Raw genomic sequence first — 16,720 nt, 5'->3', positions numbered from 1 at the left:
CCCGGGAAGGGTCCGCACCCGGCCACCCAGCCCGGCGGGCCACCGCCGGAGTGCTCTGCGCAGAGGGCCAGGCCCGGCTCTGGTCTCGGGTGGGGCCCACATTCCGTGGGGAGCTCTGACCTGGGGCAGCCGCAGGTAAACAAGCGGGGGGCGGGGTGTCCAGGAAGGAAGTTTCTGGACCTGGCCCCACATGGTGTCCCACCCACGTCTGCCAGGACATGGTTTGGCAATACCCCTCACTCTGGGCCACCTAGAGCTCGGGGCCTGGCCGAGGAAGGGACCACAGTGAGGGGGGGCTCGCACCAAGGTGTCCCCAAGGCCAGCAACCCGCAAAGGAAGCCCCCTACCAGACTGGGGGACAGTGCACAGGGGGCTAGCGCTGTCCAGGGCCCTCACAGGTCACGGCTCACCCGAGTCCTTCGTAGGGACGGGCCGGCCTCCTTTACCACAAGGAATGGGGCTCCCCGCAGAGCGGGACCCCCAGACGGTGACGGGCCGACCCAGCCAGCCAGGGGCCTGTGCAGCCGTGTGGAGACCTGCCCCTCATGGCTGTGCCCGCCTGGTCCTCCCTGGACGACAACGCCCGGCCCACCAGTCCGGTCACAGGACAGTCAGCTCCAGACAGGGACCTCCGGACACGCGGAGCCCTGGGCAGTGTGAGGACGTGCACAGAGCCGGGAGCGGGAGCCGCTCAGGCCGGTGCCAGGTGCCGGCAGGAGCCCCCGGTGAGGTCGCCGACGCGCCCAGCGACACCCTCCCTCCTCGTGGGAGAGAGGACTCGGAGGTGCGGGAGGGGCCGGGCCGGCGGGTGGGGGCACAGCTCCCCCGGGACAGCAGCTGGGGGCCTGCCCTTGCCGGCGACCGAGGATCTAGGACACGGACACGGCGTCGCGTCAGCTCGGGAGCAGGGAGGGGCTCTCTAGAGCATCACGGGCTGCGGGAGAAGAGGGTGCCTGTGGCCAGTCGGTTAGAGGAACGCCGCTTGGTTTCGGCTCAGGCCACGACCTCAGGGTCCTGGGATCGAGTCCCGCCTCGGCTCTGCGCTCAGCGCGGCATCGGCCGCAGATTCTCTCCTCGGCCCCTTCCCCACTCACGCGCACTCTGGAAATCCAAATACAGACTACACGGTCCACAGGATGGAAGCACGTGTCCCACAGGCCCCTCGTCACCCAGGCCTGGGGGCCTCTGAGCGTGCGGTGAGGCCCCGGCTCGCGAACAAGCCCTCGGGCTGACAGGAGAGTCCAGAGCCCTCGAGAGCCAAGCTGATCAGAGCGGACGGATGGACGGACGGACGGACGGAGGGAAGTCATGAGTAAACACAGACACTGCAGCCACCCCACCCCCACCCCGAATTCCAGGCTAATTGACAGGAATGTGTCACAAGGCCACAGAACATGGGGCCTCTCTGCCTGAGCCGGGCACCCCGTCCCCACACGCAGGGGTAGACCCCACCGTCCAGCACTGGGGGGCCGCTGTCCCTCGTCCTCAACAGTGGCCCCACGGGCAGCCGCTGGGACCCTGGGGTGAGCACCAGCAGCCGGGGCAGGGGTCAGACGAGGGTCCACACACAGCCCAGCCCGTGGCGTGCAAGGCTCAGGCTGCGGCCTGGGCCAGGATGAGGTCACGCCCCCTCTGGGTGCACGGTCTCCCAGGGGCAGCAGAGGGCAGCTGCAGAGCACTCAGAGACACGGGACGAGAAGGAACCAGTCAGTGCAAACAAGCCCACGGGAGCCAGCAAGACAGTCTCCCGGAAGCCCTTCCCTTGGGGGCAGATGGACTCTGAGCCCAGAGATCCCGCAGAGGATGGTCCAGTTGCAAAGGCCCTGGGGTGGAAATGCTCTCGGGAGACCGAGGAAGGCGGCGTGCCACCCAGGCTGAGTCTCAGCCGCAGGAACCTGGGCCCTCCCCTGGCCGGCTGGCTGCAGTGTTTTCCGTCACATTCTTCACTGCACCCAAACTGACCATAACTCACGGTGTCCAGCCACGGCCTTGAAAGAGGGTTCCCAGGCCAGGCCACCGGCATCACCCAGGAATTTCTCCAGCTCTCCGGGGACAGGAATGCGCCCGATGGACTCAGAACCCACGCTCCGGAAGATTCCCTCGAGACTGAAGGGCGCGGCGCATCCTCCTTCTGACTCAGAAGCAAGACCCTGACCATTTGTCTCGACCGACTCGCCACAGCTACCTCTGGTTTTTTATAAAATTTACTTATTGTCGGGGTGCCTGGGGGGCTCCGTGGGTGAAGCCTCTGCCTTAGGCTCAGGTCATGATCCCAGGGTCCTGGGATCGAGCCCCGCATCGGGCTCTCTGCTTAGCGGGGAGCCTGCTTCCTCCTCTCTCTGCCTGCCTCTCTGCCTGCTTGTGATCTCTCTGTCCAATAAATAAATAAAGTCTTTAAAAAAAAAAGGGTTATTTACTGTAGAGACAGCGTGCCAGTGTGGATGAGGGGAGGGGCAGAGGGAGAGAAGCGGACTCTGGGCATGGCAAGGAGCCCCACGCCGGGCTCGAAGCCACGACCCCAAGATCATGCCCTAAGCTGAAACCGATCACTGCTCGTCTAACCGACCGAGCCCCGGTGCCCCCACGCCCCTCTCTGACGCACCATCCACCTTGACAGTATCACCAGATGCCCCCTTCAAGGGCGACAGCCTTCTGTTCCCGGCACGGCAGGGTCCCCTTATCCTCTGGCGCAGCTGCCTTCCTGCGAGCACCTTCTCCGCGGGCCCCAGGACAGAGACAGCGTCCAGTGGGAGTCACTGGGGCGACCCGGCCGTGGGGCAGCTTCTGGGTCACTCCACACCTTCCCGCGGTACCCCCCTCAGGGCCAGGGCTGTCCTTCCAAACGTGGGGGTCCACCCCAGGCTCACCAGGGGCCACATCTCCCCAGCTCTGGGCCTAGGACTCAGGGTTGGGGTGCTGACTCAGAGCCTCTCCCTGTGACTCAGCCAGCCCACAGCACCCCAAGTCCTAGCCTGTCCGGTCCGGCTTGGGCCCGGTTGGCCCTGCTCTCTGGGGGCCCTTCCCAGCAGGACAGAGGAATGCCACCTGGCCACCTCCTGCTGCCTGGGGGCGGGGTCACTGGCCAGGTGGGGGAGGGCATGCTCGGGGCTGAGGGAGCACCGTTGCCCAGCAGGAGCCCGACTCAGGTCCTGGCCCCACCTTCCCCATGCTGGGCCTTGGTCTCCCTCTTAGTGAAACGGGACAACAGGTAAAACCCCACGACCACCTTTCTCCCCATCAGACGACCCCCCCCCCACCAAGCATGGAGCCTGTCCCCAGAGCGCAGGCCACGGAGGAGGGCACGAGCCCCTGGGGAGGCCAGTGTGAGGACCAGAAACAGGTCACGCGGCGGGGGACCTGAGACGTCCTCTCCAGTCTGCGTCACAAGGCAGGAGGTCAGGGGACGTGGCAGAAAGCCCAGGGGTGTGCGGAGAGCCGCGGCCTGCGCCGGCTCAGGACAGGCGTGTGTAACGGGCGCTGGGGCTGGGTGCGGCGGCTTCTGCGGCGACCTGGGGACGCTGGTCGCGCTGATGAGCCAAGAGACGACCGTCCCGGAGCCACCCGGATGCAAGCCCCCAGGGCCGAGGGGAGGCCCCTGGGCGAGAAGGAGTTCTCTGGGGCGGCCTGTGGAAAGTGGGCTCAGGACTGCGACACCCCCACCCCCATCCCGGCCGGCGGGGCCCCGCCGCGCCGTCTCCTGCGTGTGCGACCATGGCTCCCCAGGGAGGGCGTCCTACCCGTCCCCGTCCTGCCGCTCGGGAGGGCCCGCCCGGGGTCACGTTCCACAGGGCGGCAGCAGGCCGGCCCGCCAGGCTCCGCTGCCCAGTCCCAGCTGTGGGATCGGGGGACGGGCCCCGCGTACTCTCTGGAAACACAGCCCCTCGAGAAGCACCCAGGGGAAGAGTCCGCACTGGCCTCTCTCGACAACCGGCCGCTGCAGCAGGGACCCAGCCCACCCTGCCCTAAGCATCCAGGCTCTGCCCCCGTGCGTGACCCGTCCCCACCGGCCAACCCAACATCCCCGACCCCCTGTCTGCGAGGAGCTTTGGACACAGGGCAGCGCAGAGAGCGCTGGGCGAGAGCAGAGCGGAGGTCCCCACGCCCTGGGGGCGATGGCAGGCGGGGACAGGGCTGGCCTGGCCCAGCTATACGTTCAGTTCCTGGAAAAAGAGGGACACGCTGCCGGCTCGCCCACTGCATCCTGTTTTTATGGAAACTAATCTAATTCCTAACCACGCAGCCAGTGGCAGACGCCCAAGGGGGTCCTGAGAGGCCGCGGAGAAGGGGCGCCCACTCGGCCTGGCGGCTGGGGGCAGCTGCGGCCCACTTCCGAGGGTCAGAGCCTAGGTCCCAGGGGAGGCCCTGGGGATGACGGACCCTTCCTGGCAGGGAGGGGCTGGCTGGCTCGCGTCCACCCCAGCCTCAGCGACCCTGAGCCAGGAGCGTCCGGTAGCAACTCATTGAGGGTGAGCCATCACCCTCAATGGGCTGGTCAGAAAGTGCCAGGGATGCCACGGCCTTCAAGGACATATCCCTGGCCTGGCGGCCTGGGAACGGGTGCCAGCCCCACCTACCCCGGAGGCCGCTGAGGGGTAGACACCTGTCCAGTTTGCTTTGTGAATGCGAAGCGTGCCGGCTGATGCCCCTTGGGGCCTGTGTGAGCCCCAGAGCGACAGCAGGACTGGGAGACTCGGCCACCTGTCCGGTGCAGGGAAGTCCTGGGCCAGAACCAGGCCTTACTGCCCACCCTGCTCACCACCACGGCTCCGAGCCCTTCCTGCTCCTAGAGGGGGCGGGGCAGGAGGGAGGAGGACTCTGCGGCATCAGGCCGGCCCTGCCCCAGGCTGCCACACCCCAAGAGTCCGGGCTAACACACAGACACACAGAAGGGCCGTGGGGCTCAGGTTCATCTCCTCCAGCGGCCGCGGCTGACAGCGAGAAACCGCTGAGGTCTCGGGAGAGTGGGTCAGGGGCCGGGTCGGCCTGCAGAAACCTCCCCTCCATGCCTCTCCCATGCTGTTTCCATCTAGGGGGCCCCAAGGACAGGAACATCCCCACCCATAAGCAGACACGGTGTCTGCTGGGGGGGTCCCCTCCCCCCCACTCTGCCGGCCACACCGCACAAGTCCATCCTCACAGCCTGGGTCTGGCGGAACCCCGCGAGGGCCCGACAGGCACCTGCCATGGGCACCGCCCGCCGCCCATCACTGCCAAACCAGCCCCCGGTCCCTGGTACCCCGAGGCCAGCCCCACACCACGCTCCCTGACCGGCCCCAGAGCCGACTTCCAGGCACCGTCCTTTCCAGCCGTGGGACTTGGAACGTGCGGGTCCTCTTCAAGCTGATTCTTCGGTTGCTTCCTCAGGGGACAACGAGCACGGTGGGCACGCGGCGGGTGGAGGGGCGGCCGGCCTCGCGGGGTGCTGCTGTCTCGCTCCTCCCCCATCAGCAGCTCTGAACCCCATCCTGAGAGCAGGGAGCTGTCTCGCAAGGCCAAGCCCTCTGTCCTAGAGCTTCCCGGCCAAGGCTGGAAATGGTCCCCAGTGTACGGGGCCAGGCATCCACCTTCTGGGAGGGCACCCGAAAACTCCCCAGCTGTCGGGGGCACCCACCACCCCAAGCGAGGGCTCTATGTGTGGAGAGAGACACGCCCGCCCCGGCCACTCCCTCCCGCCCCGGGCCACACGCACCCCGGGCTGGGGAGGACCATCCTGCCAGCAGCCCACACCGTCAGCCACGACACGGCCTCGCTGCTGTCCCGGGGGACTGCCCAGCAGCGTGACTCAGCCAGACCCGGCAGGTTCCACGGTCCCCGCCCAGGGGGGACCTGAAGCCGGGCGTCTTCACCCCACCAGCCGCCACCTGGGCTCTGGAACGTCACCAAGCTGCCCCAGATTCCTGCCCGGTGAGAGCACGGACGTGCTTGGAGAGCCCTGGTGAAGAGCGTCCTAATTAAAGCTGGGGCCTGTGGCACGCGGGCGCAGCCCCCCCCCAGCGTGGGACCGCCGGCAGGGGTGAGTCACAGGTCCTCGGTGCACAAGCAGCTTGAGGCGGTGAGGGCTTTCGGGAGGCGGCACCCTCCTCACCTCCCAGGTCAAGTTCACCAGGCTCCCCTGGCCCACGCACGGGGCGGGTCACCCGGAGGGCCACGAGGCCAAGCGGGGCAGGTGCTCAGCTTGCAGCTGGGGCACAGGGAGGCCCCCAGACGGAGGGGCAGCTGCTGGTGCTGAGCGCCTGCCCCAGGGCCCGTCGGCACCCATCGGGCAGGTGCGCCCCGCTTCCCGAGGAGAGGCATTCACGGCCCAGAGAGGCTGCGTCCCTCGTCCCAGGGCACCCAGCAGCAGAGCCAGATTCGGAGCCGGGTCCAATAGGACCCACGTGAAAGAGCTTCCACTGGCTTCACAGGTGGCGTCACAAACCACGGGTCTGAGAACACGCACAGCAGACACACGTGAGCCTGAGTCCCTGCGTGGCTACTCCCGGGAGCCCCCCAGGGACAGCGTCCAGGACAGGGCAGAAGTCAGCTGCGGTCCCAAGGCCTGCCCCCGGGGCCCCCACTCTCCACCTGCACATACGGGGCCACAGGGCGGGGCAGGACACGGAGCCACAGAAGTGCCACAAGCCAGGACAGACCCGCTGCCATCCCAGGGGAGGCTTCACTCCCCACAAGGCCACTGGCGTGACCAAACCACCACTGCCAGGACTCGGGTCTGGCACCTTGAGGCTCCAGGGCTGACAGCCATGCCTGTGGTCAAAACTGGGAAGAGGGGGCAGGAGTCCCGGACCCTAGCATGGGGTGGCCAGCGAGGTTGCTGGGGCCGTGTCCCCATGCCTGGCGTCCCGGACAGTCGCGTGGGCTCCTGCGGCCCAGCCTCCGGCCAGCACCACCACGGACAGCAGCTGGACGAGGAAACCGGCCTCCGGTGACAGGAACCGCGAGACGGGCCACAGGCCCCGTGTCCCCAGAAGCCGTGCCCGGACCTCGAGGCCCCTGCGGGAGGGAGCCCACAGGCTGCAGATCTCCGGCTCCTCCCCCGTCAGCGGGTCCCGGGGCCCCCGCAGCCACCTCCTTCCCTCCGGGTTGACCCGCGGCTCTGCCCGCGGCCTCGAGTCACCCCGGGCAAAGGCAGGAGCTCCCGAGGCCACCAACTGGGACATGCCTGCTCCTGGCTGGCCCCCTTGGCCTCACTGCCCTCCCCACAGGGGCCACAGGGCCCCGCTCCCAGCCCCTGCAGACACGAAGGGGGACGCAGTGGCTCCTGCCCCCTCAGGATGCCAGGAGCGTCTCAGCCACAGTCCGACCCTCCGGCCGCAGCCTGACAGGCCTCTCCCCTCCCAGTGAGCCCTCCGAGGAGCGTGTCCCCCTCTGGCATGTGACTCAGCTTCCCCTCCACACAGGGAGCCTGGGAGTACAGTGGAGGACTGGACCCTCGGGAAGGAGCTCTGCACACTCAGCTCTGCACACTCGGCGCACACTCAGTTCTCAGGCAAGGGGGGGCGGGGGATGGGGAGGAGCCTCCCTCCCAGGACAGGAGCGGCTGCCGGAGTGGGGAGCGGAGTGCACGCTCCCTCCCCCAGGGGCCACTCCACCACCGCAAAGCCAGGCTCCAGGGCGGCCGGGGTGTCTCCCCCTGCAATCTCAGAGGGCAGGACAGCCGGGTGGGTGCCAGGTCTTCAGGGGAGGAGGGCCTGGCGTCCTCCAGGTTTCCTCAGGCACAGGACACAGGGACACGGGACCCACGGCTCTCCACCACCCCCAGTGTCCAGGATCCCGCGTGGGACCGCCAGCCCAGACAAGGAGCCCACCCGTGGCTTCCATGCTGGCGAGAACCGTTCTCAGCAGGGCACACTCGCCCGTGGCCAGGATGAGGACAGTGACCTTGCCGAGGTCAGAGCGACCAGCTTGCTGCCCACTCCGGAAGGTCCCCACGGGGCCCCCAGGCCACGGTCCCTGGATCACCACACCCCCCTGCGCAGGCCCCCCACTGGCCCCTGCTCCCGACCCTCAGATACTACCGCCCGCCCCGCCCACAGCCCCCTGGGCTGGCAAGGTGCGCCGATAAGATCTGGGACACGGTTTCAGCGAGGACAGGAAGTGTCACCACACAGGGCTCCAGAGCCAGTGGGTAGGTGTGACCCCCGCCACGGGGGGCATCTGAGGGCACCCTCAAACGGCGCCCATCTGACCCGTGTCCGGCGGCTCTGCTCACACACCCCTGCCCACAGGCCTGTGCCAGTTCAGGAGGCACAGAGGAGGCAGGAGCCCGGGCAGCCTTGGGCAAGGACTCCCCTGCCAACAGGTGCTGGGAGCGCGAGGAGCCGTGGGGACGGGGCAGGGGGCGGGAGGACTGAAGGGCGTGAGCGGCGTCCGCGGCCCGGGGTCACCCTGTCCTGGACTCAGAACCGTGACTCCGGAGACGCTCTCCCTGGGGAGAGTCGGGAGAAGGAACCACAGGCCGTGCACAAGGCAGCATCTGTGGGACGGGGAGGCCTGCCGGGTCACAGCAGTGCCCCTTTCCAGCCGCCAAAGGACACGCCCTGCCTCCACCGGGCAGCCCCGGGGAGGCCGCGCTACCCTGAGGCCCAGCCACACGGGCCACTCCGGGGACTGGACGCCACGGACCCCCGCTCTCAGCGGCCGCCCGTCAAGGGGTTAGAACCAGCACAGCCGTGGCAGGACAACCCTGCAGCACGTGCAGCGGACGAAGAGCCTAGAGTCTAGACCCCGAAAGCACGCCCGCACCTCAGAGATAAGACGCGCACCCCAGTGTCTTTAAGCAGGCGACTTTTCAAGGCACATCCCAAGAGGAGACCCTGAAGGGGGCAAGGGTCACCTGGTGTCAGGGTGACACAGACTGAAGCCACGGGACACACGTCACAGCCACGGATGGGCGACCACAGGAGCGGGAGCGTGCACCGCCAAACCCAGGAACACGAGCAGAGGCTGTCGCGGGGTGGGGGGTGGGGGGGAGCAGGCGTCTGTGCCCGAGGGACCCGCCAGCAGGAGGGGCGGCTGGAGCGAGGTCTGGGGCGCAGGTACGGTTCACTAGGAGCCGGGCAGCGGCTGCCCCGGGGCATTTGCTCTCGTGGAACAGTGGCAGACTAAAATCATGAGGGCGCAGGGGCGAGCTGCTCCTCTGTGGGACAGCGTGCGTGCACCCCGCGGCCTGGGGACACAGACCCGTCCCGCACTGAGCCTGGCCCCCTGGAGTGCCCTCAAGGATCCGGGTCCCAGGCCACCGCACACACAGAGGGAAAAGCAGAGACCAGGTAAGCAGGGCCCCGCAATGGCCCATTTCATTTCCCTTTAAAAGCTCCCTTTAGGGGCGCCTGGGTGGCTCCGGCTGTGGCTGGTGGGGATCTCAGGGTCCCGGATGGGGCTCCGGCCCAGCGGGGAGTCTGCCTGACGCCCTCTCTCTGTCCCTCCCCCACCAGAGCCTTGCAGTCCTGCCACAGGCGTGTGCTCTCAAATAAATAAATAAATCCTAAAAAAAAAAAAGACTCCCTCTCATGTGGTTACAGTGATGCGTTTAGACAGCGTGCCAGCCATGAGGAGAAATCAGATCCTTGAGCGAGAGGGACAGGGGCTGGTGGAAATGTCTGCACAGGGGAAGGAGAGGCTGCCTGTCACAGGCCCTGCTGGGTCCAGCGGGCGAGGGATCCAGATCCGGGCCGCTGAGGCGCCTCCTGTGGGCCACCTGCCCGGGGACCCCCCCATCTGGCCTCTGGTGGCTCCCACAGGCCTGAAGAGTGTGCCCCATTTTCCAAGCTGGGGAGGGATGAGTGAGCTCCCACCGGGGCCCCACCGGGTCGGGCTAGCCGGGCAGGGAGCACTGAGGGATGAGCCCCGCACCGAGCCAAGGGGTGGTCCCCCCCGACCGGGAGGCCCCGTCCCCCAGCGCAGCCGCCTGGCTCTAGGGCTGGTTCAGCCGCCCTTCGCTGGCAGAGGAAACCACAGGGGTGGCTGAGCCTGAGCCCAAGGAAGGACAAGTGATCCTGACTATATATACTCACGGAGAAAAACAGCGCGCACGCCGAGCCCAGTAAACAGCTAGCCCGTTAGGGGGAACCTAAAAATACTCCCTATAATTATGTCATTAAAACACACCAGAAAAATTGACCCACCCCACTCAGCAAAGTCCCCGCGAGACGGCTGCAGGGAGGCAGGAGGCCACGCACGTCGGCCAGAGGGTGCCCTGGCGTCACCCAGGGGCCAGTGTGGCCGGGACCGTGGCCCCAGCACGCGGGGCAGCTCTTGCATCCCTGAGTGGGTGGCTTCGCCCCAGGGCCGAGGGCTGCCGCTTGGTCACAGCCTCACGGGCTCCCGGACAGAAAGGGAAGCTCCTTGGCTTCCATCCCCAAGAGGGGCTCCCCAGGACAGCGTGGGTGTGGTTCCCCAGAGTGGGGAGGCACCCATACGCCCCAGAAACAGGGGCCACAGGAACCGAGGGCCTCCTTTGCAGGGAGGGACAAAGGGGACACGGAGCCACGGGGTGCAGACCCCCAGGGCACATCTGTTTATGCCTGGACGGGAGCACACCACACATGGCCAGCCGAGGGAGGCTTCCTTCCAAAGCACCCGGGGGAGACAGGCTCAGGGCTAGGGAGGGAGCTTTGCCTTATCTGATGGAAATGTCACCATTCCACGGAAAGTCAGTAGGATTTGTGTAATTAAAAGCAAACAGAAAATCAAAACGGGAAGCCTCCACCCTGACTGCCCCCCACCCCTACCTCCTACCAGCCACCATCAAGGGATGAGAGCCTAGAAAGGACGCAGGCCCCCACCCCCGCAGCACCCCCATCTGCCAGGCCTCTGCTGGCTGCTCAGTTCCTTCCAGACAGGGGACCACCTCCCCGGCCTGGCTGCCAAATCCCTCCTCCCCAGGTCCTGGGCACCCCCAGGGCCTGCCCAGCCCCTGCTCAGCCCGGGTCTTGGACTCTGTTTCCTATAGTGCAGCTTCCGGCTCTGTCTCCCTCCCCTCTGTGCTTAACCCAATAAGCCACTGGGAGAACCCCCAGATGACCCCTGACAGCCAAGGAAAGCGAAGCCTTGTTAGAAAGGGAGACTGAACCCTGCCCCCCCCCCCACACCTCCACCATTAGCCCCCACACAGAACGTAGGCTCCTGGCTCCTGCCCAGAGCTCAGTCCCACGAGACCTGCATGAGGGAATGCTTGAATGAATTTGGGAAACGCTCCAGAACCGGTGCAGGTGGGCACGGCACGGTGGCTGGGGGCCAGCCTGCCCTGGACACAGCACCCCCCCCCCCGCTTCCTGGGAACCAACCGCCCGCGGCTGGTGGGGCAGCCCCAGGGTGGGTGGCCCGTCCACGCAGCTCCCCAGACCCCCGAGTGGGCTGCTGACCGCCAGCACTCAGGCGTGGGGTGCGGCACTCAGGTGTGGGAAAGCGCTCTGGGGCTCCTGGCCCGTGAGGACTGTGTGTGGGAGACCTGCCACCCCCCCCCAGAGCCCGAGACAGCGCAGAGATCAGAGACTCTCTGGGAGCCGCCTTCCTGCGTTTATTATCTACTTTACAGGCGAGGAAGCTGGAGCCCAGAGAGTGGTGAGGGCCTGGCAGGTTCCCCGGGACACAGACCCACCCTGCAGAGTCAGCTCAGCCTCCCAGAGACCACCCCCGCCCCGCCCCGGGACAGAAGACCAGCTTCCTCCGGTCCTACGGGCAAGATTTCAGGTGAGTCAATGAGCCCCCCCACCCCGCCCCCATCAAGAAAACAACTCAGGAAAGTTCAAAAGTCAAGAGCTCAGGTGCGGAGCAGGTGGTCCTGCCAGGCCCCGCGGCACCCCCGGCCTCGCTCCCACAGCTGTGCTGCCGCAGTAATCGCTTCTGGAAGCCGGAGGTGTCTGCCGAGAGGAAGTCCAGACGGGCTTTGCAAACCAGAAGGAAAAAGAGCTCCGTTAAAAACAAAGAAGCCAGTGGGGCCGCCCGGGTGGCTCAGTCAGCTGAACGTCCGCTTCTGGGTTTCGGATCTTGGGATCCTGGGATCCAGCCGCCCCCCCCCCCCCCCCGACCAACCAGGGCTCTGCGCTCGCGGGGGGGGGGGGTCTGCTTGTCCCTCGGCCCCTCGTGCTCGCTCTCTTCCAAAAAAAAATAGAATGTTAGAAAATAAAGAATCTACATAAACAACGTTTACATATTTCTAAATAGGTAACCCAGGAAAGACCGGCATTTTGTTGAATTCTAAGGCAAAGGCGGGTCTCTGAGAACCAGAGTGGCCGGGGAGGCTTCCTGCGGGCAGACGTTCCCCCTGAGCCCCCAGGGGGCACTAGTGAAGGGGCTTCCGCGCCCTCTGGGGGGCCGGCCCGCCTCAGGACCCCACCCCAGAAGGCGGCCCCAGCAGCAGCTCTGGGGCCCAGCAAGGTAGAGTCAAGCAGGCCCGCCCCGCCTTCTTGCCGCCTTTGAGCACCGGCAGCAAATTTAGTGCTGGGTCAGAACAGGAGACGCCCAGGAAGCAGCCCTCGGGGCCAGGATCTGAGCCGGGGACTCCTCCCACCCCCAGAGAAGACACTTCCTCTGCAGGACCCTACCGGGCCAGCGTGGGGCTCTCCACATCCCCCTGCCCGTGGGGTGACCACGGGTGACAACCCCCGTCCTCAACACGCACACAGGTGCACCCACACACCTGAAGGTCCCGTTCACCCGCCCGCTCAGACCGGCTGACTCATTGCCCTGTCCCCACCGTCGACCCCAGCTCCACGGCCACCCAGCTCTGGGCACCTGCAGGGCCGGGCCGTGGAACGGGACGAGCTCCATGGTGACCCCCCGCGACCCCATCGTCTCACGGCCTCGCTGCCTGATCACAAGGGTATGCAGACAGTCATGATGAAAAGAAGGAAGTGTCCCCATTCTGAGCGTTTCTCAGTGACAGCGTGGCACAGATGACGCCCCAGGGTGCAGTGGGCGTCCGACAGAGAAAAGCCATATTGCCCCACCGCAGGGTTTCCCAGAGTCGGTGGCAGTTAGCACGCTCTAGCACCTGCCGTTCAGACCGCGGTGGCAGTTTCTGGTCGCCCCCGTTAGGTCAGGAGGCAGGAGGCGTGGCCCAGTCTCAAGCAGTCACAAACGTCCTGCCATCTCCCTAGAAGCTCCCAGCTCAGGGTCCTCTGCCCCCAGGGCTGCGCGGACAACAGGGGAGCCCAAGAGGCTGCGGTCCCTGCCGGGGAGCTGGAGGGTCTCTGGCACGGGTCAGAGGCGGGCCGGCCGTCCGGGGAGTGGCGTGGGGTGAGCGGGGGGCACTCCAGGATGACTCACGCCCTCACCACGGCCGTGGGGGGAGCTGGCCCCGGCACTCACGACTAACAGCCCGACGCCTTCCCCAGCATCCACACTCGCTCTCAAAACACCGCGGAACTACCCGTTCCAGCCAAAGCCCATCACGGGATGAGGAGGGGCACGGACAGCGGCAGAGTCGATGGCTCCCTGCCCGTCAGGGGGACAGCAGGACGGTCCCCAGGGAGCTGCCGACACCCAGGACGGGAGAGCCGGCCTCGGTCGGTACCGCACTGACCGCCCCCCCAGCTTAAGAAAAAGCCCTGAAGCCCAACGCCACACCCGGACACAGAACCACGCGGGACACGGCCTGGGTCAGTATCTGCGAGAGTCTCTCGGAGGGCAATTCTGTGCTAACAGAGAAACGGAGCACAGGATACAGTGAACTAGTCACCCGCAGTTGAAAAGCTCCCCAGCTGCCTTGGGAAGGGCCCACAAGCAGGCAGAGAGTAAGACGGCACCCCCGGCACCCACATGGGCTCCAGCTGGGGCCAGAGAGCCCAGGAGCCCCGACTAATGATCAGGCCAACACACCCTGGCCCGGGGCCCCACCGCTCCACTGCCTGTCCTGGTACGGCCCGCAGGCCAGTCATGGCTTTTACGGGTTTGCACGGCTGGAAACAGTATCAGGAGAGTTCCTGATGTGAAAATATTTCCTCTCCTATGACAGGAAGAGCTTACCATCGTGAAGCAGGGGTCTCCACCACCTCCACACGGCCTGCCCCAGCCTCCCGGGTTCCCGTAGGGCAAGGCCAGGCTAAGGCGGCCACGGGTTCACTGCAGGGCAGAGGGGAAGCTGCCCTTTGAGAAACTTACTGCCCCCCCCCCCCGCAAGATCCAGTCTGCTTGTCCGTCCATCTGGCTGCATAGAGGCAGGAGGAGCAAAGCCAGCCAGCACGGAGAACGGGCCAGGTGACCCTGCGCTCTCCCCTGAGCTGACCCCAGCCGCCCTGTCCACACACCGCTGACTCAAACTCTCCTCTCCGACCTCAATGCTTGCCATTGATTCCTGTCCCAAAAAGTCCCCCGTTTCACCGTCTTTCCCTGCTACAAATCAAAACACAGTCTGTTTGGGAGCCCAAGTGCAGGCCGCTCCTGCGCCCTGGCCCCTAGGGAGGCCAGCTCCCACCTAGCCCAGAGGCTGGCAGAGGCCCACCTGGAGGGACTTCAGATGCCCTGGAAGGGCTTCCAGAAAAGAAACACCCACCCCACCCACGCTCTGATGGACTTCCACGCAAGGAGGGACGTTCACAAGGCAAACCGGGCCCTGTTCCCCCAGCGCCTTGACTCAGACTGCTTTCCAGCTCCCAGCGGGCAGACACGGCCCCACGTGGAGGGGCTGAGGGCGGGGGACCAGGGGAAGGGTGGAAGGCCTTCTCGGGCATTCTGCCCTGGGCACTGACGAGGCAGGAGGGCCGCGGGGGGTGGGGCTTAAGAGCCCGGACAACCCAGGGACGCTGCCGCCCACCGCAAGCGGGGAACTGTGATGCCAGGGTTGAGGGTCCTGGGCTCTAATGCCTGGAGCCTTCTGGGGGCTGCTCCTCCCCCAGCGCCGGGCAGGCCCTGTGGACTGAGCCAGGGCAAGGGAAGGCTAGGGAGGAGCCTGCAGTACCCTTCCCGCAGCACAGGCCGGCCCCAGCCCGCGGGGGTGGGGCCGGGCCGGGGCGCGGAGGGACGGACGGACGTTAGTTCTGCTCCCGAGCCTCCAGATTAAACAGCTCCAGGCAGGAAGCCCGCCTTCTCCCAGATTGGTCAGGAAGTCATGATGCAAGTTTGCGCGTTTCTTTTTTTTTAACACGAAAAAGGGAGAGAGATTCGTGCCCCCTTCCTCGGCGTTCCAGCCTCCCCCCACCACACCGGAGCACACCGGCCCCTCCGGGGCCCCGACTCCCCCGCGTCCCTGCCGAGGCCCCGGCCGCTCTCCGCGCGCTCGCCGGCCCGCACCCGAGGGCTCCCGGTGCCACCTCACCCCCGCCCCGCCGCCGCCCTCCCGGCCTCCCCGGCGCGCTCATGCTTCTGGAATGCGGGCGCCGCGGGCCGCGCGTCCCGACCCGGGAAGTCGGGAGCCGGGACGCAGTCCTCGTCCAGCCCGGAGCCCCCCGCGCCCGCGCCCACTCACCGGCCAGGAGCGCGAAGGGCAGCAGCAGCCAGTAGAGCGCGGCGCCGAGCACGTGCCGCTCCATGCCCGGGGGGCCCGCGGGGCCGGCCGGGGGTCGCTCTGCCGCCGCGGCGTTAGGGGGACATGGCGCGCAGGGCGGGTCGTCGCACGTGCCGCGCCCCGCGGCCAGGACCCCCGGCTGGGCGGCGGCGACCCGAGCGCCTCCGCGGCCGCCGCCGCCGCCTTCTCCTCCGCCTCGGTCCGGGGCCCGCCGAGCCCTCTCCGGTGCCAGCCCTGCCCCGCGGCGGAGCGCAGCGCGCGGCTCTCGGGGCTCGCGGAGGCCGAGCAGGGCCGGACGGCGGCTGGGCGCTGCGCTCCCGCCCCTCGGCCCGCGGGCCTTTATAGGCTCAGGCCCCCGCCGGCCCGCCCTCCGCGGCGTGCCCGCCTCCGCGCTCCTCCGACGGCCCGCGCGCCCCGCCGGCCCTCCACGCCCCGGAGCCCCGCGCGCACACGCCCCGGGAAGGGCTTGGTCCCGCGCTCGAGGTGCGCGCAGGAGGGGCTGCCCAGCTCCGGGGCTTCCCGGGCGGCACCCCACGCCCCACTGCGCCCCGCGTGGCCGGAGCGACTTTCGCTTTGCTGCCGCACACGTGAGCGCGCAGCGCCCCCTGGGGACCGTGGCGGGGGGGGGGTCGGGGCTGCAGAACCGGGGCCCCCACCAGCGTCTTTGCGCCGATCCCTTTGCTGTGGGAGGACAGTGACCCCAGCGGGAGCGCCGCCTGGGCCTGGCGTCCCCTGGGGTGGAAGATAGGGTCTGAGTCCGGACTGTGCTGGTCACCAGACCCTCCGCTTGGCCTTTGCCACCGTCGAGGTGAGCTTGGGAGGAGAAAGGGGAGGGCCCCATGGTATAAGGGGCAGAACCCACGTGAGTGTGGTCCTAGGCCCCAGCCTGGGCCGTACCAGGGCATCGGTGAAGCTGGTGGGTGTGGTTGGGGCCCCCGGGAGCCTATGGCCAACACCGACCCACCCCACACCCGCCTCCTGGTGACAGCCCCAACTCAGGCCCAGACCCTCCACTCTTCAGAGGCCAGAAATGCTGGGGCATCTGGTGGCAGAGTCAGTTAAGCCTCTGACTCTTGGTTTGGGCTCAAGTCCTGATCTCAGGGTCATGGAATGGAGCCCCACCTGGGGCTTGGGTCTTGGCGCTCAGCCCAGAGCGGCTTAAGACCCTCTTTCCCTCTCCCTCTGCCCCTCCTCACCGCTCACTTGCTCACTCCCAAATAAATAAATCTTTTTTTTTAATAAACCTTTTTTTAAAAAAAAAAGATTGTATTTATT

General features: G+C 67.0%; 1 protein-coding gene across 6 annotated transcripts in view; it reads right to left on the bottom strand.

The window, feature by feature from the left end:
- PIEZO1 (piezo type mechanosensitive ion channel component 1) overlaps positions 1-15,734 on the bottom strand; it is a 46,662-nt gene extending 30,928 nt beyond the window's left edge. For all 6 annotated transcript variants that reach the window (XM_044255558.1, XM_044255560.1, XM_044255559.1 and 3 more), the window contains exon 1: positions 15,407-15,734. In XM_044255558.1, coding sequence (XP_044111493.1) covers positions 15,407-15,470 — 64 coding nt within the window. In that variant the 5' untranslated portion in view covers positions 15,471-15,734. The remainder of the gene's footprint in view (positions 1-15,406) is intronic.
- Positions 15,735-16,720: the final 986 nt, after the last annotated feature.

The sequence above is a fragment of the Neovison vison genome, chromosome 7, assembly GCF_020171115.1.
Source record: "Neovison vison isolate M4711 chromosome 7, ASM_NN_V1, whole genome shotgun sequence".
Taxonomy (NCBI): Eukaryota; Metazoa; Chordata; class Mammalia; order Carnivora; family Mustelidae; genus Neogale; species Neogale vison.
Note: the sequence above shows the minus strand (reverse complement) of the source record. Positions and strands in the feature narration are given on the sequence as shown.